At 36.6% G+C, this 20128-nt stretch overlaps 1 protein-coding gene across 1 annotated transcript in view; it reads right to left on the reverse strand.

Annotated features, from left to right (window-relative positions):
• LOC143641037 (A-kinase anchor protein 9-like) overlaps positions 1-15356 on the reverse strand; it is a 60245-nt gene extending 44889 nt beyond the window's left edge. Inside the window, exons 1-2 of the mRNA XM_077108478.1 lie at positions 15196-15356; positions 12605-12773 (exon numbers count right to left, since the gene is read on the reverse strand). Of these exons, the coding sequence (XP_076964593.1) occupies positions 12605-12773; positions 15196-15356 (330 nt within the window). The remainder of the gene's footprint in view (positions 1-12604; positions 12774-15195) is intronic.
• Between the last annotated feature and the right edge of the window lie 4772 nt (positions 15357-20128).

Raw genomic sequence — 20128 nt, forward strand, 5'->3', positions numbered from 1 at the left:
TAGAAAAAAAATATTTAAAAAAATCAATGTTACCTGATCAATATTATAATCAGTGGCAAAACAAAACAGAACTAGAGTATCTGACTCCAAATCCAACCTTTCATTATACTAATTTGCTTTCTATGTATTCTTAGGTCCTTTTTCATTGTATTTCACAATCCTAGAACATTAATTTTAAAGCATGAACAAAAGAAACTGCCAAACTGACAAGTGTTTTTTGATGACAGGAAAAAAAAAGTGAAAATGCACATACCTCAAAGAGAATGTCCCAAAATATGCAATCTGGTAATCTCTATAGTATTTAAAAATAACTATAAAAAGTGATTTTTATGTTTTTCCTGTAGAAAATGGAAGAAATCCCAAATAATTCTAATTAGGTGACTATTTGTTCTTTGCAGGGCTGTCATTAAGCCTTTTTAATATTTCTTTATGGATGATAAACAAGAAGCTATATAAACTATCACAGACAAACTTTGGTGGCCTAACCATGGAAACAAAAAGATTATAACGACTAACCTAAAAACCAGCTGAAGAAGGGGAAATGAGAGCAAAGATAAAAGCAACATTTTAGGATGCTCTGAATCATATTTTCCAAAATAACAGAAAGGTACAAACCAGGCCTACTAGAATGCCTGTAGTCCCAGCTATTTGAGAGGATGAGGCAGAAGGACCTCCTGAATGTAGGAGTTTGGGGTCAGTCTCAGAATCACCAAGACACACCCCCCGTTCAAAAAAAAAAAAAACTGTAAGAAAAAAATAGTGCTAAATAAAACTAAGGAAATCAAGAATGGAAAAGACCATAAGACTTTAAATCATTGAGCAACCAAACCTATTTATAGCCTATAATCTCATTCAATTCGATCACCTTCATGTTTAAAAAGAAAACAGATTCTGTAGCTTCAGGAATCATCTTAATTTTGTGTAATTCATGGACTGGGTATACAGACAACCCAAATATTTCTTGAATTTCAAAACAATATGGACTACATATAATATAGTGCTGAGCTGTCATATAGTACTAGCTATGTGACAGTGGACAAGCCACTTAACATTAGGAGAATTCAGTTTCTTCAACTGTATAATGAAGAGATACAATAGAAGGATCATTTAAAATTTCCTCCAGGTCTTGGGGTTTTTTGAGAAAATTTTTCAATTATTTCCTTTCCTTTCTCCTTTCTTTACCTGCAATTCTAAGGAAACCAGCATTTTACTTTGAAAAATTGTAAACTGTTGCTTGAAAATACAAGCCAACAAAAAGTATATAGCTATTACTAAATAATCCCAACTGAAAAATGGTATAGGATACAGAAAAAGTGGAATGATTCAGTGTTCAGAACGAATCACATCTAAGTACATAAAATTACCAAAACATTATTTTATTCTCATGTTATTAAGTATCATTCAGAATAAATTACTAGAAAATTCCATAAAGGAGGGGATTTTTAATAAAAATCAATCATTATACACTCCAAGTCTAGAACACTGACTGCATATTAGCTCTGAATAATTGCTGAATTTTTAAAAAACTGATTTTTTGTGAAAGAGGCACCTCTAGGCATTAATAATAGGCATTATTTCTCAGAACTTCAGAACTCCTACATAGTTTCTTTAACCAAAAACAAACAAACAAACAACAACAACAACAAAAAAAAACCCTAAGATGATACATTCAGGTCCATGGCTACACATGGCTATATTTACTTAATGCAATGTAATGTTATGCAGCTGTCAAAAAATATTTTCAAAAAATTCTAATGTGGGAAAATGTTCTCAGTATAAAGCTGGGTAAAATAAGAGCACAAAACTGCATAAAATGAATCAAGTGGAGTTTTTAAATATATTTGGGCATATAAACAAACTATTAAAAATTAAAAACAAATTATTAAAAATAATTACTTGTAGATTATGAGACTACAGGTAATTTTTTTCTTCTTTGAAAGATCTTTACTGCCTTCTACCCCTACATATTTTTAAGGAATATTCACTGATAATATTATCATGGCTCCATGTGTTACTATAACTATTTTTTATGGTGCCTATGTTTTCCATTTACATCTTCTTATTTTATACATATAGATGCATGTAAGTATATGTGCATACACAGAGAGATCTCTGTATCTAATATGCACATATAAACATATACAACAAAAAATTTAGGTCATGAAACAATCTTTTTAGTTTCTTCCATGAATCAATACAATGATATTAGCACTAGAATACCAAGACAGAGTGAGGAACAAAGTGATAAACGCTAAAGCAGTGGCTACAGTTTCATATTGGAGTCTCATTTCATTTTACTATCACATTGGTTCCTATGTTTATGATGAAAACCAAGAGTGTTTTCTTTTTAGCCTGAAGTCAACTGAATCCAGTACTCCTGGCTCTAGGGCAATCCAAATCAATGTGAGAGTTTAATTTCAGATGCTTGATAGAAAATGTCTAGCAAGAATATCATTTACAATCGCTGCTTGGGATAGTATACTCAGTCTTTGTATGCTTATTTCTCAGACTGTCTTCTCCCGCCACTGTCATTCCACCACCATTCCACCACCATTCCACCTTCAATAATAACTATTTTATTAAAGAATAATAAAACTATATACCTACTAGAAATCACATCCAAAAGAGTATTATTCAGATACCACCTAAATCTGCTTCATTTCACTGTCATGCAGGCTATTTTATTATTTATTAATTTTTAAGTCTAGGTTATAAATGACTCCTTCTGGTAAGCATATAGTTTTGGCAGGCAATATCAACTCAAAAATACAAGAACTGGGCTGGGGTTGGCTCAGTGGTAGAGCACTTGCCTTGCACATGTGAGGCACTGGGTTTAATCCTCAGCACCACAGGAAATAAATAAAGATATTATGTTCATCTACAACTAAAAAAAAATAGAAAAAAAATAAAAGAACTGTTACCTCTGTGATCCATGTTAATGGTCAATGGGTATCCAGTGTTCATCAATAGTTCCCAGGGATGTCTGTTTGATGATTTATATAATGAAACCATGTAGATAATATTAACAAATACAAGTTTTGCTTTTTTCATTTTTTTTATATTTTAGTGGTAGATGAACACAATTCCCATTTTATTATTTTTATATGGTGCTGAGGACTAAACCCAGTGCCTCATATCTGCTAGTCAAGTGCTGCACTACTGAGCTACAACCCCAGCCTCACCAGGTTGCTTTTGATTTCACTCCCTCTTTCTATCTCATTTTCAAAGATACTCTCCAGTACTCAAGGACTAAGGGAACACAGGATTCATGATTTCTATCCAACTCTAAACCCTTGGCACTTGCAGACAAAACCTAACACAATAGAAGTATTTGTAACAGTAACAAAACTGGAAATGACCTAAATGCTCACTGATGAGAATGGACACTGAGATAAATTTCTATAATGAAATACTATTGCAGGAGTGAAAATGCTCTAATGATATTGAACAAAAGGAAAATCACTGAAGACATCACATAATGACACCACTAAGTTCAAAAACAGAAAACTAAGTATAGTTTATGTACACATATGTGGTATAAAAAGCAAGGTGATGATAAATTCAGAACTATAGTTAGCTCAGGTGCTAGGGGTGGAATTAGATAAAGATTTTAATGCATTGGTAGATGAATGTTTTTAATCTAAGTGACAGATGTAGAGGTCTTTTTTTCACTTGTTTTAATATTATATATATATATGTATTTACCATGCATTCTTCTGTAGGTGAAACACTGAAGTACTTTTAAAGTATGTAGAACTTCCTTCTGAGGGAACTGGCAAGTACTTACAACTTCTACCATCCATGACATCTGTTTTCACCCTCTTTTGATAAGAGGAGTGAATCAATTAGATTCTTCTCTTGAAAGTAGGGAACAAGGAAGTAGCAGAGCTGTCCAGAAAGGTTATAGAGAAGAGATATCTTGTATGAAGGATTCTAAAATTAGTGCATAATTTGATACTCATGTAATTACAGCCACACCACTAAAATGACCTCTAAATTACAGTACACATGATCATCCTACAAGATAAATTGCAGCCCAAGACACTTTTCTCTATATCCAATATAGCCAGTTTTCCTTCTGGCATTAAATAATCCTTACAAAAGCACACCAAATAAAGTACCTGGCTTATAAGAAGTCATACTATATAATCACTCAAGTATTGCAAAATCATGCAAAGTGGCTCCATCAATGTGTTTTAAACTTTTCTGCTCTTTGAAAATCTTTTTAAAATAGTGAGACTTTCTGATTTTGGCATGGTGTGTGTTCTAAACAGTACAAAGAATTTTTTAAAAGCTTACCAGAAGCTTCGAGTGTACAGCAAAATTTGGGAACCACCAGATAGTGGTTTATTTTATGAGATTTGCTTCCACTGTTTATATATTGGTTTTTTTTGCCTTTAAAAAAAATTTTTTAAATGTATTTAATGGGAAACCATTCCACTATATAGCATAGGTTTGGAAATTCATCCTATAGTTTTTGTTCATACACAAACTGATGTGTAAATAAAGGAAGTTAATATACAAAAATATGGAAATGAGATAAGAAATGGTGGCAAGAATGGCATCAATTTCCCATGGCTTTTCAGATTCTCTGAGGCCCTACTACACTTCTCTGTCCTTCCTCTGAAATCTCTGCATTTTTACAACAACCCTCTCTTACCTCATCTTAACTAATCTTAGTTTTTGTTTTGAAACAAGGAAGTCCTACCAGAATTAGACTGTTTATATTCAGCGATCTTAATCAAATCAATACTTCATTTTAAAAAAATGATAGTTTTATTGCTTCATTTGTACAACAGTAACACATACCTAGCACCTGGTGGCAGCATACCTACCTAAAAATAATAAATTATTTGGAAAGAACCCTTTCAGAGGTTAAGATATAACACACTTAAAAAAAGTTTTCTGCTATATTTAGATTAAAATTCATACTACTTTTAAGTAATACATACAGTCCCTCATTATCTGATCCCAGCATATTTCTCTACTCTAGTTTTCTGCTATATAGCATTAATCTTCTAAATTCTAACATGACAATGATTTTAAGAATGGCTAATAATTCTTTAAGACTTTTTACAGCCTGACAAAATTCTAAAGTATTTTATACTAAAAGGCTAAATCTTCACATCAACCCCAGTATCAACATTTACAGATGAATTACTGAGTTACAGAGAGGTTAAGTATAACTTCATAAAGACATATAGCCATAACTGACAAAGTCACACTTGATCCCAGACAATCTGGGTTAGCCACTATAGGTTATACTTTTCTCAACAAAATTTTTGAAAAATTCCACTCAGATGTCTCATAAGGAACTTCTAATACAAAATATTCCAAACTGATTTCCCAATCTTGCCTGAAGTCAACAACTGAAACTGTTCTTCTTTTTCTCTTAGTGATAACACCAACCTTTTATCCATGTTCTCTCCTTTACCAACCAATCACATTCTGATTTTATCCTCTCTATATTTCTTGATTATCCCTACACTTTCACTCCTATTTCACTGTCTCAATTGTAGTTCAACAGCCTCTAAATAGTTTTACCCTCAAGTCTATCCTCCATACAGCTGCAAAATGGATCAATCTGAAACTCAATCTTTTTAAGTATCAGTTAAAAATATTTTTTTAATTGCAAGAATTTAAATGAATGAATGCATATGTAACCATATTACTCCTTGTCTTAAAACCCATCAACATATCCCACAACCTTCAGGATAAAAATCTCCTTAACATGAAATTCAAGACCCTCAGGATAGAGCCCAGACCTACCTTCTTTAGCTTCACTTCTTGCCCTATCTTGCTTATACCTTTATACTCCAATAATACCAATGCTCTTGTACACCTTCCCCCAAAGAAGTCAAACTGTTCCACACCTCGGTGCTTTACTCTTCCAGTCTCATTTTCCTGAAGTTTCTACCCATACCTCTCTCCTCTTTCACCAAGTTTTTCTCAAAACTTCAAGGCTTCATTCAGAGTTTATCCATGCAAGAAGCCTTCTCTAACTGCCAAATGGAATCAGATATTCCTTCCTTGTGTTTTTCATAGAGCCAGAATTATATTACATTCCTAAATTTATAAATATCTGTTTATATTTCTGCCTACTATTAACTAAATGAATCTTGTATTTAGCAGATTTCATGTCTTTCACATTCTACAGTCTAGCACAAGAAATAACAAGCAATAAGTGCACAAATGTATTTATCAAATGAGTAAATAAATGATTATCTGCACTTCACTTACTGTATTGTGGTTGACTTTCTACTCTATTAGAATGTGAAAATATTAGGGGCAGGCCTGTGGGTATTTTTATCTCTGAATCTACACCGACTTGCATGGAGGTCAAATAAATATTAAATAGATTAATAAGACTGAAAATACCTCAGTAACAAAATGAAAGGGACATTTTAAGATCAAGACAGTGACAATGTACAGAATCAACTTGAGAAAATTAACAGAGTCAAAAAAAAAAAAGCACATAAAAGGTGAGTTAGGCCTGATTTTTTTAGGGTGTGAGATAGGAATAGAATGAGGCAGATTTTGAATTTAAAAAAATTAGGTTTGGGATTTGGCTATGAGTATAAAAAAATAATCCCATAATGTTCAAAGGATTTTTCAACCAAGATGCGTCTCGAAATAGACACTACTGTGCATAGAAAATATGATGGTGTGTGAGACAGAGAAAACTTAGAACATTAAAACAATTTAAGTTCATATCCTAGGAAAAAAATAAGTGTAGATTCTTCTTTCATAAAATTAAAATCTTGAGGCCTATATAAAATATTATTTCATCCTTTTAATTTACAAAAAAATAAATATCATATACAAAAATAAATCTCAAATTAAACTTTTTCTGTCAAACTTTATTTTAGAAATTGGTATTGGTTGTTTGAAGCAGAAAAATGAAAGTCATTAGAAATACTCAGACATGTAGTTCACTAAAAAGGAATTTATGCAAGTCAAAAGTAAACATTAGTTTGACAAATATAAAAGATTTCACACCAAAAATATTTATCAATTAGTAGAATATAGAATTTCTGTGACTTTTAGCTAAAACCCATTATTTCATTTAAAAAATGTCCTCCTAGTGCACATTTGTTAATGCAGTTTTTATACCTTTTCTAATACGTTGATCTTTAGAGCATCTACTAATTTATTCAACTTTCATGGAATCAACATATACACATGCACTCAATAAAATATCAATGATGCGGGAAGTTAACTGAGATCATTGACCACACCTATGGCAACAACAACCCCCCACATCTCCCTCACACACTTTTCACACATTAAATTTGATTCTTGAACTAGTATTTCATTTATAATTGGTTCCTTTTTTATCTTCCCTGGGAAAAACAACTAGTAAAGAAACACCAACTTGAATAAAAGTGAGACCTCTGAGGAATAAATAAAACCTAATTACTGAACCCCCACAATGAACAATCCTTAGAAAACAACAAGGAATTTTATAGTATATGCAATATCAAGAAATAGAAGGCCTAGCATGCATGAGCCTCTGGGCTCAATCCCAGGGTTGCTGAGGCGCTAGGGAGTGGCTAGAGAAAGAAACTGTAGATCTTGTTAGTTATTCATAAATCTGTAAGTCAGAAAATCTAATCAATCAATACAATTTATAAAGTCAAATTTTTAAATAGGACTTTGTATAATATATAGAGTAGTTCTGAATCATCAAAATAACTTGAGGCTCTAAAAAATGATCTCTAAAAGGGGAAACACATCAACACACACACAAAAATCTTAGAATTACACAAAAAAATTTAGATTACATAAAAATCAGAGCAAACAGTAACCCAAAAGAGGACAGCAACTGCAAACAAGAATTACACTGTTCGTGTAAGATAAAGGAATTTTACATAGAACAAAAGAATATAGATTTAAATAAATAACCTAGGCAAAACTACTCCTGGAACAATGCTAAATTTATGAATAGTCTTAACATTTAGCACTTTTGAACAGTGTAAAATCCATGAACAAATTAACCAAGCTTTAGGATGTGTACCAAAATGGGCATTAAATATCCTAAGTTCTATTTGGAGAAAACTACCACAAAAAGTAAAAGGGGAGTCGATATGACAATAAAAATCCTTTGTACTAGGTAGAATACATACACATGTCTATCGTGTTCACACAGAAAAATGACAGGGCTTTTTGTTATGGAAGACTAAGTCATTTTTCCCCCAAAACTGATATGTATTGGTAATGATCAAGCCAAAAAGGCTAACAGGTGCCCATTTGACCAGCTGGTCAAGGAATGGAATGACTCACTGCACCACAAAAGACTCAAACTTCACCATCACGCTGTAATCAATTCACCAAGAGCTTATTCAAAGGAAGTACCAGTTTAAATTTTGGTGAGCCAAACAAGCTTTAAAAAAAAAAAGAAAGAGAGATGGAAGATAATCCCACTGGAAATGTGTATTTCTGTCTGCTCCTCTCTTGTACATGATCATACATGCTCTCTCCCTTGATGTATGTATGTATGTATATACATATATATATATACACACACACACACACACACACACACACACACACATTAATAATAATATGTAAAACAAATTCCTAACAACCAAATTACAAGATAGGTAAAGGACTTGAATAGTCTGAAGATCTACAAATGGCCAAAAAGCATACAAAAATGACACTCAGTGTCATTAGTCATCAAGAAAACAAGAATTGGGGCTGGGGATGTGGCTCAAGTGGTAGCGCGCTCGCCTGGCATGCATGCGGCCCGGGTTCGATTCTCAGCACCATGTACAAACAAAGATGTTGTGTCCGCTTATAACTAAAAAATAAATATCAAAAAATAAAAAAAAAGAAAACAAGAATTAAAACCACAGTGAGAAATACCTTTATGCCCACTAGAATGGCTATGATTTAAAAAAAGAAAACAAATTTGTTGAGATACAGAGAAACTAGAATTATCATGCATTATCAGTGGGGATGTAAAATGAAATGGTACAGTAAAATGGTAAAGCCACTATGGTAAGCAATTTGGAGATTCTTCAAAATGTTTAATGGAATTACTATAAGACCCAGAATTCTTAATCCTAAATATACGCCCAAGAGAAATAAAAACAGGTATTCAAATGCTTGTATACAAATGTTCAAAGCAGCACTATTCACAATAGACAATACATAAAAACAATCTAAATGCCGATCAATGGATTAAAGTGTGAACACATTGCTGTATATACACACACTGGAATATTATTCAGTCATAAAAGAGAATGAGGCATGGACACATGCTACACCATGGCTGAACCTCAAAACATTACACTAAGTGAAAACAGCCAAACATGTAAACACCACTGCACGTGGCCCTTTTTATTTATTATTTTGAGACAGGGTCTCACTACGTGAGCTAGGGTCTCACTAAATCAATGAGACTGGCCTAGAACTTGTGATCTTCCTTCCTCAGTCTACTGAATCACTGGATTACAGGCATGCATCACCATGCCAGGCTCCCAATTAAAAGGATGCTAACCAATTAAATAGAATGCCTAATTTTAATTTTATAAAAATCTTACTAAGAAATAAAAATAATGTCCCTTATCACTAATGTTTCACAATTTACCAGAACTTTTTTCTATTTGTCATATTAGAAGAAATTAATTCACATTTCAATCATCAGCAGCCTAAATTAAATGTTTAATAGTCATAGTTTAGCTCTTTTTACAAACCTTTTTATTTAACAAAAATAAGAAATGCTTTTGTTTGAAAAATTTTTGTCCCACTCTTGTCATAGTCCAATCCTTTGGATGAATTCTATCTTTTTTGTTTCCTCGTTGCTGTGGGTTATCATTCAGTAAGGATGTCTGTGGTGTTCTGTCAATAAAACTGAAAAGTGAAAAGAGGAAGTAAAATAAAAGACACATCCAAGGGACTAGATGAGAACAGGAGTGGGATAAAAATTGTCCTCAAAAAAATTATCTCTTCATTGGATTTCACTGATGCTCTGTTTTCCTGCCTTAGAGAAATTTCTTTAACATAGATTTCAAGAAGCCTGTCATGTCTATTCTTTCCTCTCAACACCATGTTTTCTTTTATTTCAGCAAAGCCCAAAAGCCATGAATTAGTTTTAAATCACAGGAACACACCAGTCGCTGATGGAGGCATCAAATTGATATATCCAGAAAAAGCTTAAAAAATTGTACGTTGTAAAACTGTTATCAAATGTAACTTTGAAAATTAAGTAAGACCTGTCACAAGTATAAAAAACTAGAAAGTTAAAAAGAAATCAGAGAGGGAGAATAGCTTTCTTCACTGTGGAGCAGAATATCTGAAAATGCAAGGAACAATTTTATACCATAACTAGCTTGCCTATCAGAGCAGCACAGTAATTGAAAAATCTTATCAATAACCTAATAAGAGAGCTTACACAGAACATTACAACACTGGCATTATTCTACAAACTAAAAATGCTTGTTAAACAACAACAACAAAAAACTCATATAATTCCAAGTTACTGAATGTAGTAAAAATTTTAATTATTCAATAAATAATGACAATTATATAAAATGCTATAGAAGTATAATACTTTGGTTTTGCTGAATTCTAATACATTGGAAGTACTTTTAAAAATATAGCAAAAGTGACTGATAGGACTAATTTCATTCTAAATACACAACTGTCCTTTAATTTTGTTCACTAATAATTAACTACTTTATTTATATAATCATAAATAATTTTACTTGGAAAAAATTAAGTCATTTAAAATGGAGTTGAAATAGTTTGGTTGATTCACTACGAGGATAGCCTATGTGGGGCCATCTCTGTCAGGAACTTGTAAATGAGGTCAAGCCCAGCTCTGAAAATATTTAATAATGTAGTTAACATCTCTAAGTATTGGGCTTCTTGCAACATCAATACTTAGGAGATAGTTGAGGACCCAACAGCAAACCAAAGAACTACCTAGCATCAGAAAAACTGAATTGCTGCAAAGTCCTTTCTACTAAGTTCCATTAGCCCTTGATTCTTACAAATCATTCCATTAACCTCAGTTTCTGCGTTCTTTTGTTACAACAAATCTAAATCAGCAAGTTAGGGGGAAAGGCAAATGAGAAAATACAAAGCTGGACAAGCAAGTTCATAGGAAAAACCAAAAAACTGACAGCAAGGAAAATGGATAAGAATGACAAAAACAAAAAGGCAATCCATAAATGTCCAATAATATAGAATTCTGACTACATAATACAAGCGGTACTGGAGTAAGAATTAGAGTTCCAGGACTACCCTAATGTAGGAGACCTAATTATTATGCATTTCATATTCTTGTTCTGTATGAGAGTCATACAACATTAACCTGTTTATCATACTGCATGTAATATCTTTTTCTTAAAAATGATACCTGGGGCTGGGATGTACCTCAGTGGCAAAGCGTCTGCCTTGCAGTCACAAAGCTCTGGGTTCGACCCCCAGTTCCAAAAAAGACAAAAAAAAAGAACCCCACCAAAAAAAAAAAAAAAAAGAAAAAAAAATGATACCTGAACATTGTGCCTGATCATAAAAGAATAATGTTGTAGAGAATTTGTAAAATAAAGTATAAAAAAATTAAAATACCTATAACCCACTACCCAGAGATAACCACAACTGACATCTTGGTGCATATTTTTCAGATGTCTTCATATATAAATACTTACACGTACCTTTTTTTTTTTTTACCTGACATTATCTATGGGTATTTTCCCAACTTGAAAAGTGTTTGTAGAATTATTTTAATGGCTACATAAAATAATACATTCTCCTATTACTGCAGATTTTGGTTAATATAAAATACTTTACAAAGTACACTTCTATATTGTAGGGGTTGGGGTTGTGGATCAGTGGTGGAGCACTTGTTTAGCAACATGTGCAGCTCTGGTTTCAATCCTCGGCACCACATAAAAATAAATAAATAAAATAAAGGTACTGTGTCCATTTACAACTAAAAAATTTTTTTTAATTATACTATACTGTATACATGAGAATTTTAAAATGATCATTTATTATAAGGTCTTGAAAAAGGAAATTTAGAGAAATCTAGAGAGAAAGAAACAGAAGACCAATTACCAAGAAAAAGATTAAAAAGTTGTATGTTGTAAAACTGTTATCAAATGTTAACACTTAAGTCTTATGAGTAAATGAGATACTTGGAGAACCAAGTCTCTGAAGAAATTTTGGAAAATGATCATTTTAGGTGGTTTCTGATACCAGCAATAAGAGACTTCTGATTAAGAAAATTCTGGATTACTCTTATTAAATTCCAACCTAGCTGGTAACACTACACTCATTAAGAACTTATTCTGTCATTCTGCTCATTCATCCAAGAAGCAAATGTCAGGGACTGCCCTGTACATGAGCTAAGCCCCTCCAAAAGCCTTGAGTAAAGGGGATATTGGACTGGCAACATACGCCACACCATGTGTTATACCAAGCAAGTGGCCTTTACCCCCACTCATCAAGGAAGAGCCTCAGCTCTGGGCTTGAGCAGTACCCAACAGGATTGGGCAACCCCTGCTGAAACACTATCCCCTGCCTTATTGGGGTGGAACATTCTATCAAATGTCTTTTCCCTAATAAACAGAGGGGTTCCAAGTGCACTCGCCCTCTTGCCCTCTTGCCTTCCAGCGTGGAAGAGGACCCTTGAGGTGGCAGAGCAGGCCCACCCTCCACCTGAGAAACTGGTGTCCATGGGTTGCATGATTCTTCGCTGTTTCCTTACTTTAATGTTGCAGCCAGCTCTTTTGACCAGCTCATCTTGCCAGCATGCACAGCTAGAGAGAAGCAAACACTTATTGAATACCTGCTATATGAAAAGCACTATGCTAGGTTGCATTTAATTGATATTGAGAGTTTTCCTTATAAAATATTCTAGAAAATGAGTCAGTAGAATTTTAAGTATTTTAACAAAATGTTGTGGGGGGGGTAAGATCCAAAATCCAACCTCTCACTGTACTTATTACCCAGGAGCATCTGTCTCTCCTACTTTGGAAAGCAGAGACTGTTGCCATTTCTCTATTTCCACCTCTTGATCTAAGTTTGCTGATTATGTGTCTGTTCAAAGTTAACTATGTTTAGTAGAACTGCTTTATAAATTTTGTTTGGTGTTGGGGACTAAACCTAGGAACTTGTGCTCTACCATTGAGCTATATCCTAGCCCATGAATAACTATATTTATAATAGTTTTTCAATCCCATTCTAAAATCACATGTTTATACAAATGAAATAATGTACATACTTTGTTTAGTTTTTTTTGCAGTAGTGGAGATAAAGAGCAGTAGTGCTCTACCTTTGAGCTATAATGAAAGCTCCCCCCCCTTTTTTTTTCCCTCAGACAGGATCTTGCCTCAGCCTCCTGAGTAGCTGGGATTACAGGTGTATACCACTGCAACATCTAAACTATTTCTGATAATGTTGTTTTCACTCTATTTACCATGTCCCTCTCAGCCTTAATCCTTTTAATGATTGTGTAATATTCCATTGCACTTACATGGCTGAGGAATCATGACCTCAGTAAAGTATTTTATACCAGATAGCTAATGTTACAGCAAACATATGTTGCCTTAAAGGCCTCAAGGATCTCTTACTGGAAACTGGGTTCATTTCTAGGGGAAAATAAACTACAATAAAAATTAACTTAAAATGATTTTTACCCCATAGGTAGACTTTTGAAAGATAAAGAAATATATACATAAAGAAATCAAAATTCAACTTTGCCAAATCTACTTAGAGCAAGCAATTTAATTATTATGAAATGTGACTGTTCAAAGTTAACTATGTTTAGTAGAACTGCTTTACATACATTTAAGAAAGATACATTTGGTAGAAGGCAGTAAACATTCTTAGGTAACAAATAAGATATCTAACCAGAACTTCCACGCTTTTGAAAAGGTACACAAAATTACTTTCAATTCCTTAGATGCAGAGTGTTTGCTTAGTCCCTTGCTTAACCTTGGGCTGCTAACCCTTGGGTTGCACAACCGTAAGCAATTCTGGGCTTCTGAAAATGCAAATGTTCCTTCATTTATATATCCTAGAGTAAAAAACAAAATCTACCTGTTTAAATACAAGCATTTAAGTCTTAACAATAAAAGGGGGAGATTATATAAAAGTCAATTACATTTTAGAAATATGAAGCTGGTTAACCTACACATTCCTTTAACACACTTCTGATGAACATCTACTACTGCATCTCTGCAGTAAGGCCTTTCTTTCATTGATTACTGAAATCATTGACCTGGTTTCCTTTGTTTATGTGGAAGAATGAAGAAAGAAAGGAAGAGAGGAAAAATAGTTAATTGTGTTTCAAGTATGATTGTTATCCATTAGCTCTAAAAAGAATATCACCTATAAAAAGTAACTCATTGTAGGGAGGAAGGGGGCCTTTCAGGCAAGCCTAAAGAGCTGCTAAAATATGTAATTTTTTTAAAAAAATGCTATTCAATTTATATTTTGTCTACGTTAAATTTTTCATGATGCCCCAAGAAGGATATCTATGCATAATACAATTTTGTAATGTTTGCATTACAATTTCCATTCATATACACACGCACACACACATAAAATCAGAACTTCACTACACACACACACACACACACACACACACACGTAAAACAAATTATTTAAAGCAGGAATTCTAAAGCTTTGTTCTGTGGAATCTTTCCGTCTTCAGAACTTCCAATCCACAGGATACAAAACCAACTGCCATGACAAAGACCTCCAAACAGGAACGTACAAAGACACGCTTTTAAAAACGCCCCTAAAGCCAAGTTCACAGCTGGCACTTGTGGCACACTCAGGCCACTGCTGAGGCAGCTGTCACAGGCCAATCTCACACACGTCCTCGAGTGCCAGCGTGCCACCTAAGGAAGACAAGCTGCTGATCAGCACACAAATTCCCCACTGAATAAAAGGAAAGCTCTAAATCCCCACCATGGAAAACACAATGCCTGCACCACCCATAAAACTCCCTTTAAAAGTGAAGGGCTGAAGTTTTAAAGGCTATTAATTACCACCTAATTATCAATACGGTTTAAAGAAAAGAGAGAGAGAGGTGTTTTATTGGGGCAGTCGTGAGAAAAGAGCCACACCATTCAATCACCACCAAAGTCTCGTCAGCTAGGTAGCAGCACCGGGCTTTACAAGTCCTAGGAAAAGGGACAGGAGGGAGGGGAGGAAACCCAGACCCTGCAGTACCTCCCTCCGAGGGCAGCGCACTGCTGGGCCGCAAACTCGTTCCCCAGGCCTCCTCCCACCCTTTCCCCGGCCACCGCCTCCCACCTCTGGCCCGGCGGTCCTGGCTCTCCTACCTTCGCTCTGCCAGCTTCTACCTTTCTCCTTCTTTCTTCATCCTCCATGGCTTCTGCGGGGGAGGCAGGGAAAGAACACGGAGGGGGTCGGGGGTAGAAAGGAAAAATTGGTTCAGACGGAGGTGGGACGGCTAACTCCGCGACCCAGGCCACAGGGCCCGGCCGGGAGCTGCCTTCCCCCCAGAACACAACCAGTCAGTTGCTGCAATCACTGGCAAATCGTCCTCCTCCACAGGAGCACAGCAGTCGCCACTGCCATCTTCGTCTCCACATAAACAGAGAGTGAGGCGGGAGTCAAGACACGTCACAGTGCGCAGGCGCCTGGAACGCCGCGTTGCCTGGCAGGTGCGCCCGCGGCCCCGCCCCGCCTGGCAGGTGCGCCCGCGGCCCCGCCCAGCCGGCCTCGCGGGGCGAATGTTGTAACCCAGTCCTCAGCTCGCGCCCGGGGCTCCAGCCTGCCGGGCAACCCCCACTGTGCAGGGGATTCAGTGCTTCCAGAACACTGAATAACCCCATGGGAAAGATGGGAGGGAGGAAGCAGCGGGCAGGCGCCTCGAACACCGGGTTGCCTCGGAGCGCTGCTCCTATCGACCGCTGGGCGCTCGGCAGAGGCGCCTGGCATGAAGCCTCCTACAGGGAGCACCGAGCCTCCCGCGCGGCTTCGCCTTCGCGGCTCCGCGCTGGTCTTGCTCAGTGCTTCTGCACAGCCCTCTACGCCCCACCTCTGCACAGAGGCCGACCCTGCTGGACGCGAAGCAAGGTATTCCTGCTCACCAGCAAAGCAGCTTCCCCGCCTCCTCCGCGGCCCCGCTCGCTTTGATCTCCCGCGGGCGCCTGCACCTGCCCTCCGGCCCTGCGCCACCCTTTCCTCCCCGCGCCCGGCGCATCCTGGAAGAAACCACCTGCCGCGCTGCTCCGTCTCCCCAGAAGACAAGGCCCTGGCTGTGCAGCCCTTTCTAGCGCAGGGCAAGACTCACCTCCGACGAGCCGGGGCCTGCACTCGCACCAGAGCCCTTACCGCCACCCCTCCCCGGAGGCGGCTGGGCCTGGGGGGTAACGGTGGAAGCTCGCGGGTCTTACAGGTGCAGGGCGTCTCCGCTAGAGTGAAGACCCAAAGAAGGTACCCCAAACCCAAACTTTTATACACTAGTATTATCTCCTAGAGTTTTCAGAAGGGCACGTTTAAAGGTGCCAATTGTGTAGAGATGCGCACGTGTAACACAATTGGGTGCTGCAGCTACAACACCTGCGATCCAAGAGTATATTCTCCCTGCAGGCTTAAGTCACATAATTCATGGCCACTTGTATATCTTATCACTTATTTGGTCCATAAAGTATGGGTCCTAAACTATACACAGGATAACTAGTAACTGCTCTGTACAACAGTTTCTAATTTCAAATTATCAGTCCTAATAAGGGAAACAAAGTGCTAAGTATCAGCAAAGTTAATAAGTGTTTCGAAGAGATAGAGGCCCTAGTTAGTGAAAACATTGACCCATAAAATTCTAAAACAAACCCAATCATAGAAATAAACCCCATAATATTTTTGAATGAGCCACGACTATCAGTAACTTGCTAGTACAGCATTCAGAACACTAAGCATCTAGGCCAAGCATAAATCATCTAAGCATTGGAATCCATCATGGGACTCCCAATAAGAACATAACGTAGAAATCTGAAGCAACCAAATGCACCTGTTCACTTATAGGTTCATTTAAAATGGAGTCATGGGGGTCTTACTATGTGCCAGATGCACAGGAAGGACAGAGCCATGAACAAGGTAGGCAAGAGCTCAGCCATCCTGCCAGTTGGTTAAGGGAGGAGACACAAAAATCAACAAAGAAACAAATTAATTTGAAAATAGCATCATTTCTACAAAGAAACTGAAAAAGAGGACTGTGAAGGAGCCGGCTGCACAGAGGTTCTTTCTCTCTAGTTTTCAGGGATGACCTCAGTGAAGAGGATCTTTTTCATTGTGACCTATCTGGGGCTAATCGAGCACCACAGGCAAAGTCAGCAGCAGCTGCAAAATCTTTTCCATGGGTATGACATGGGCAATAGGCAATATTAGCTCTTAAGATATTTTTTCTTTTAAATTCTTGCTAAGCTTAATAAAGTCAGTTTTTAATCACTTGAAGTAATGGAGAGAGCCAATGACTCTATTAGCCCAAAACTCATCATATTTACTAGTATTTTTAGATGGCAGATTTTGTACATACTAGAAAAAGATTATGTCTGAAATTCTGGCAATTATTATAGTCTTTATTTTTTTTTTTAATATGAGACTGTAGCATCTTGTGTCAACTCCGAAAACAATGGAGAATGCGTCCAGCTACCCCAATCAGCTTACCCTTCAGAGTTCATTTCACACTGGTGCTGAAAAAAAATCATCCTTCACCCAGGAACAGGCTTCTTTAACCACGTCAGCTCATTAACACATCAGATGTTCCCTTTCTACAGAAGCTGCCCATCTCCAGTCCTGGGTTCTACCATCCAAAACAGTGCTTTGTCAAACTTTGAGATTTTACTGCTGTTCATATAACAAACAAGGTGTCAGGTCAGGGGTCCTTACCACTTGTACAAGGAACAAGAACCCCTAGACTGTTATTTTAAAGACCCATTTGAACATTCTGAGAGAATTATTTGGCTCTGGGGAATGATATGAAGATATTATTGAAGAATTCCTTTACAGGAGAACTTGGGATGATTTCACTTTGGTGGCCTGTTTCATCTGCCTCTTTCACCTCCGCCCAGTGTGAGCAGATCAGTGAACAAGCAGAAAGCTTTCACCGCAGTGCTTCTCAGCCTTGGCTACTCAGCAAGCACTGGAGGAGTTTTAAAAAGAACCCAGCATTGAGGCTAAGGTTGTACTGAGGTCAAGTACATCCACCCTTTGCACAGGACATGAAGGCAACAGTTCTTTTTATAGACCCCCAGGTAATTGTAGTGTGTGGCCAAAATTGAGAACAAACCCCTCACCTGTGGGCCTATCAGAACAGCATCAGGCAACTAATCTCTGCAAAATTAACCTCAAGCATGTCAGTCTCCCCACAGCAGATCTGTTTTCCTAAATCCTATTAAAGGTTTTGGTTTGGTTTTATTCTGTTTCTTTTGCCTTAGATAGAAGGTGATAGATTAATGGTAAGTACATGGGCTTTGGAGTCAGGCAGCCAGAAAAAAATCTGACATCTACTACTCCTAGGCTTTGTGAACCCGTGCAACAAAGGTAGTATTTCTATCTCTCAGTTGCCCCCTCCTGTGAAGCAGTACTTAACGATGTCCTATTACACGAGACAGTTCACAGAAAGCACTCAGAATCTGACATAAGGTAGCACATGGTATTCACTTAGTATTTATTACCAATATTTCTTGTAGGAAATATAAGGTAAAGGCCGTAAGTGGAGCTGATATGGCTATGCAGCAGTATGAATTTATTTTGGTAATGGTGGAAAGTCCTGGTGACAGCGTTTGTATTATACTTACTTTAAGCAAAAAAAAAATTATCTACCTTCCTTTATGCTTTAAGGTTCTAGCTAAATTTTGTTGAGCAAAGCGTTCTGCAAATTAAGGAAATGTTTAAAATTATTTGTGAGGTAATTAATTTACTTTTATTCTGTAGACTGAAAACACAACCTTAGGAGTAGCTGGGGGCAATGGAGTCTTGGTTTGAAGCCTCTGGTAGTTAACTAGGAGGATGCTCAGGGTGAATGTGGGTAAAGTTACATGGCCAAGTTTTGGGCTTTCAAATGGTTTACAAAGCATTTTTGTTTGGTACTGTACTTCGGAATTTTGCTGACAGAGAAAATAAAGCCGACAAGAATTTCTCGTCATAAACTTGAACTGAAATAAAAACCACCAAAAACTACTGACAGGTCTTGTCTAGCACAGTGCTAAACAAGGCCTCAAATCTTCAGAAACATTACAAGATTTTAATATTCAGGGAAAATTTTACATTCAGCTCTAGTGAAAATATCCTACTTCAGCTGATCTGATTATGACTCAGCATCATCTCAAAGAAGAGAGAAGTATAATTTATTATTGTTATTACATTGGCTGGTGATTGGAAACATATTACCAATGTACAAATTAGAGCCTCTAATTCTAAAGTAATTATCAGCTAATTTCAGAATTGTTAACAGGAGTAGAATCATGAATATATTAGCTGATTCACCCTTACAAATCAAGTTTTGATTAGATAATACTACACGCTAATATTTCTTAAATTCAAATTTCTTAAAAGGCTTTTTAGAATAAAAATTTTGATAAAAATTTTTAATAATGTATGCAGAGCTTGGGAGGGAGAATAAATGATTGATGGTTTTCCTTTATAAACCTTATTAAAGGTTCTGATTTGGTTGGTCTCCAACTGTTTTGGCTCCGAATTAGGAATTCTAGTTTTGATGATAGCTCATGTGCATTGATTAGAAAAACATCTCAAAGAGCTATTAAGCATCAAGTTAATCACTAAAAATGTAGTAATGGAGTATTTCATACTAAAAGTTCTTGAAGATTCTGATTTTCAATTTATTATAGGATTAGTGCTATTATGGTCTGGATATGTGGTATCTCCCAAAAGCTCGTGTGTGAAAAAATGCAAGAATGTTCCAAGGTGAAGCGATTAGATTATGAGAGCAGTAACCTAATCAGTGGGAAAATCCACTAATATGGATTAACAGGATGGTGACCATAGGCAAGTAGGGGTGGCTGAAGGAAGTAGGTCACTGGGGTTGTGCCTTTGTGGTTTATATTTTGGCCCAGGTGAAGGAGCTCGCTCTCTCTCTCTCTGCTTCCTGGCTACCAGGAGCTAAGCAACTTTCCTC

This window comes from Callospermophilus lateralis, unplaced genomic scaffold (assembly GCF_048772815.1).
Source record: "Callospermophilus lateralis isolate mCalLat2 unplaced genomic scaffold, mCalLat2.hap1 Scaffold_83, whole genome shotgun sequence".
NCBI lineage: Eukaryota > Metazoa > Chordata > Mammalia > Rodentia > Sciuridae > Callospermophilus > Callospermophilus lateralis.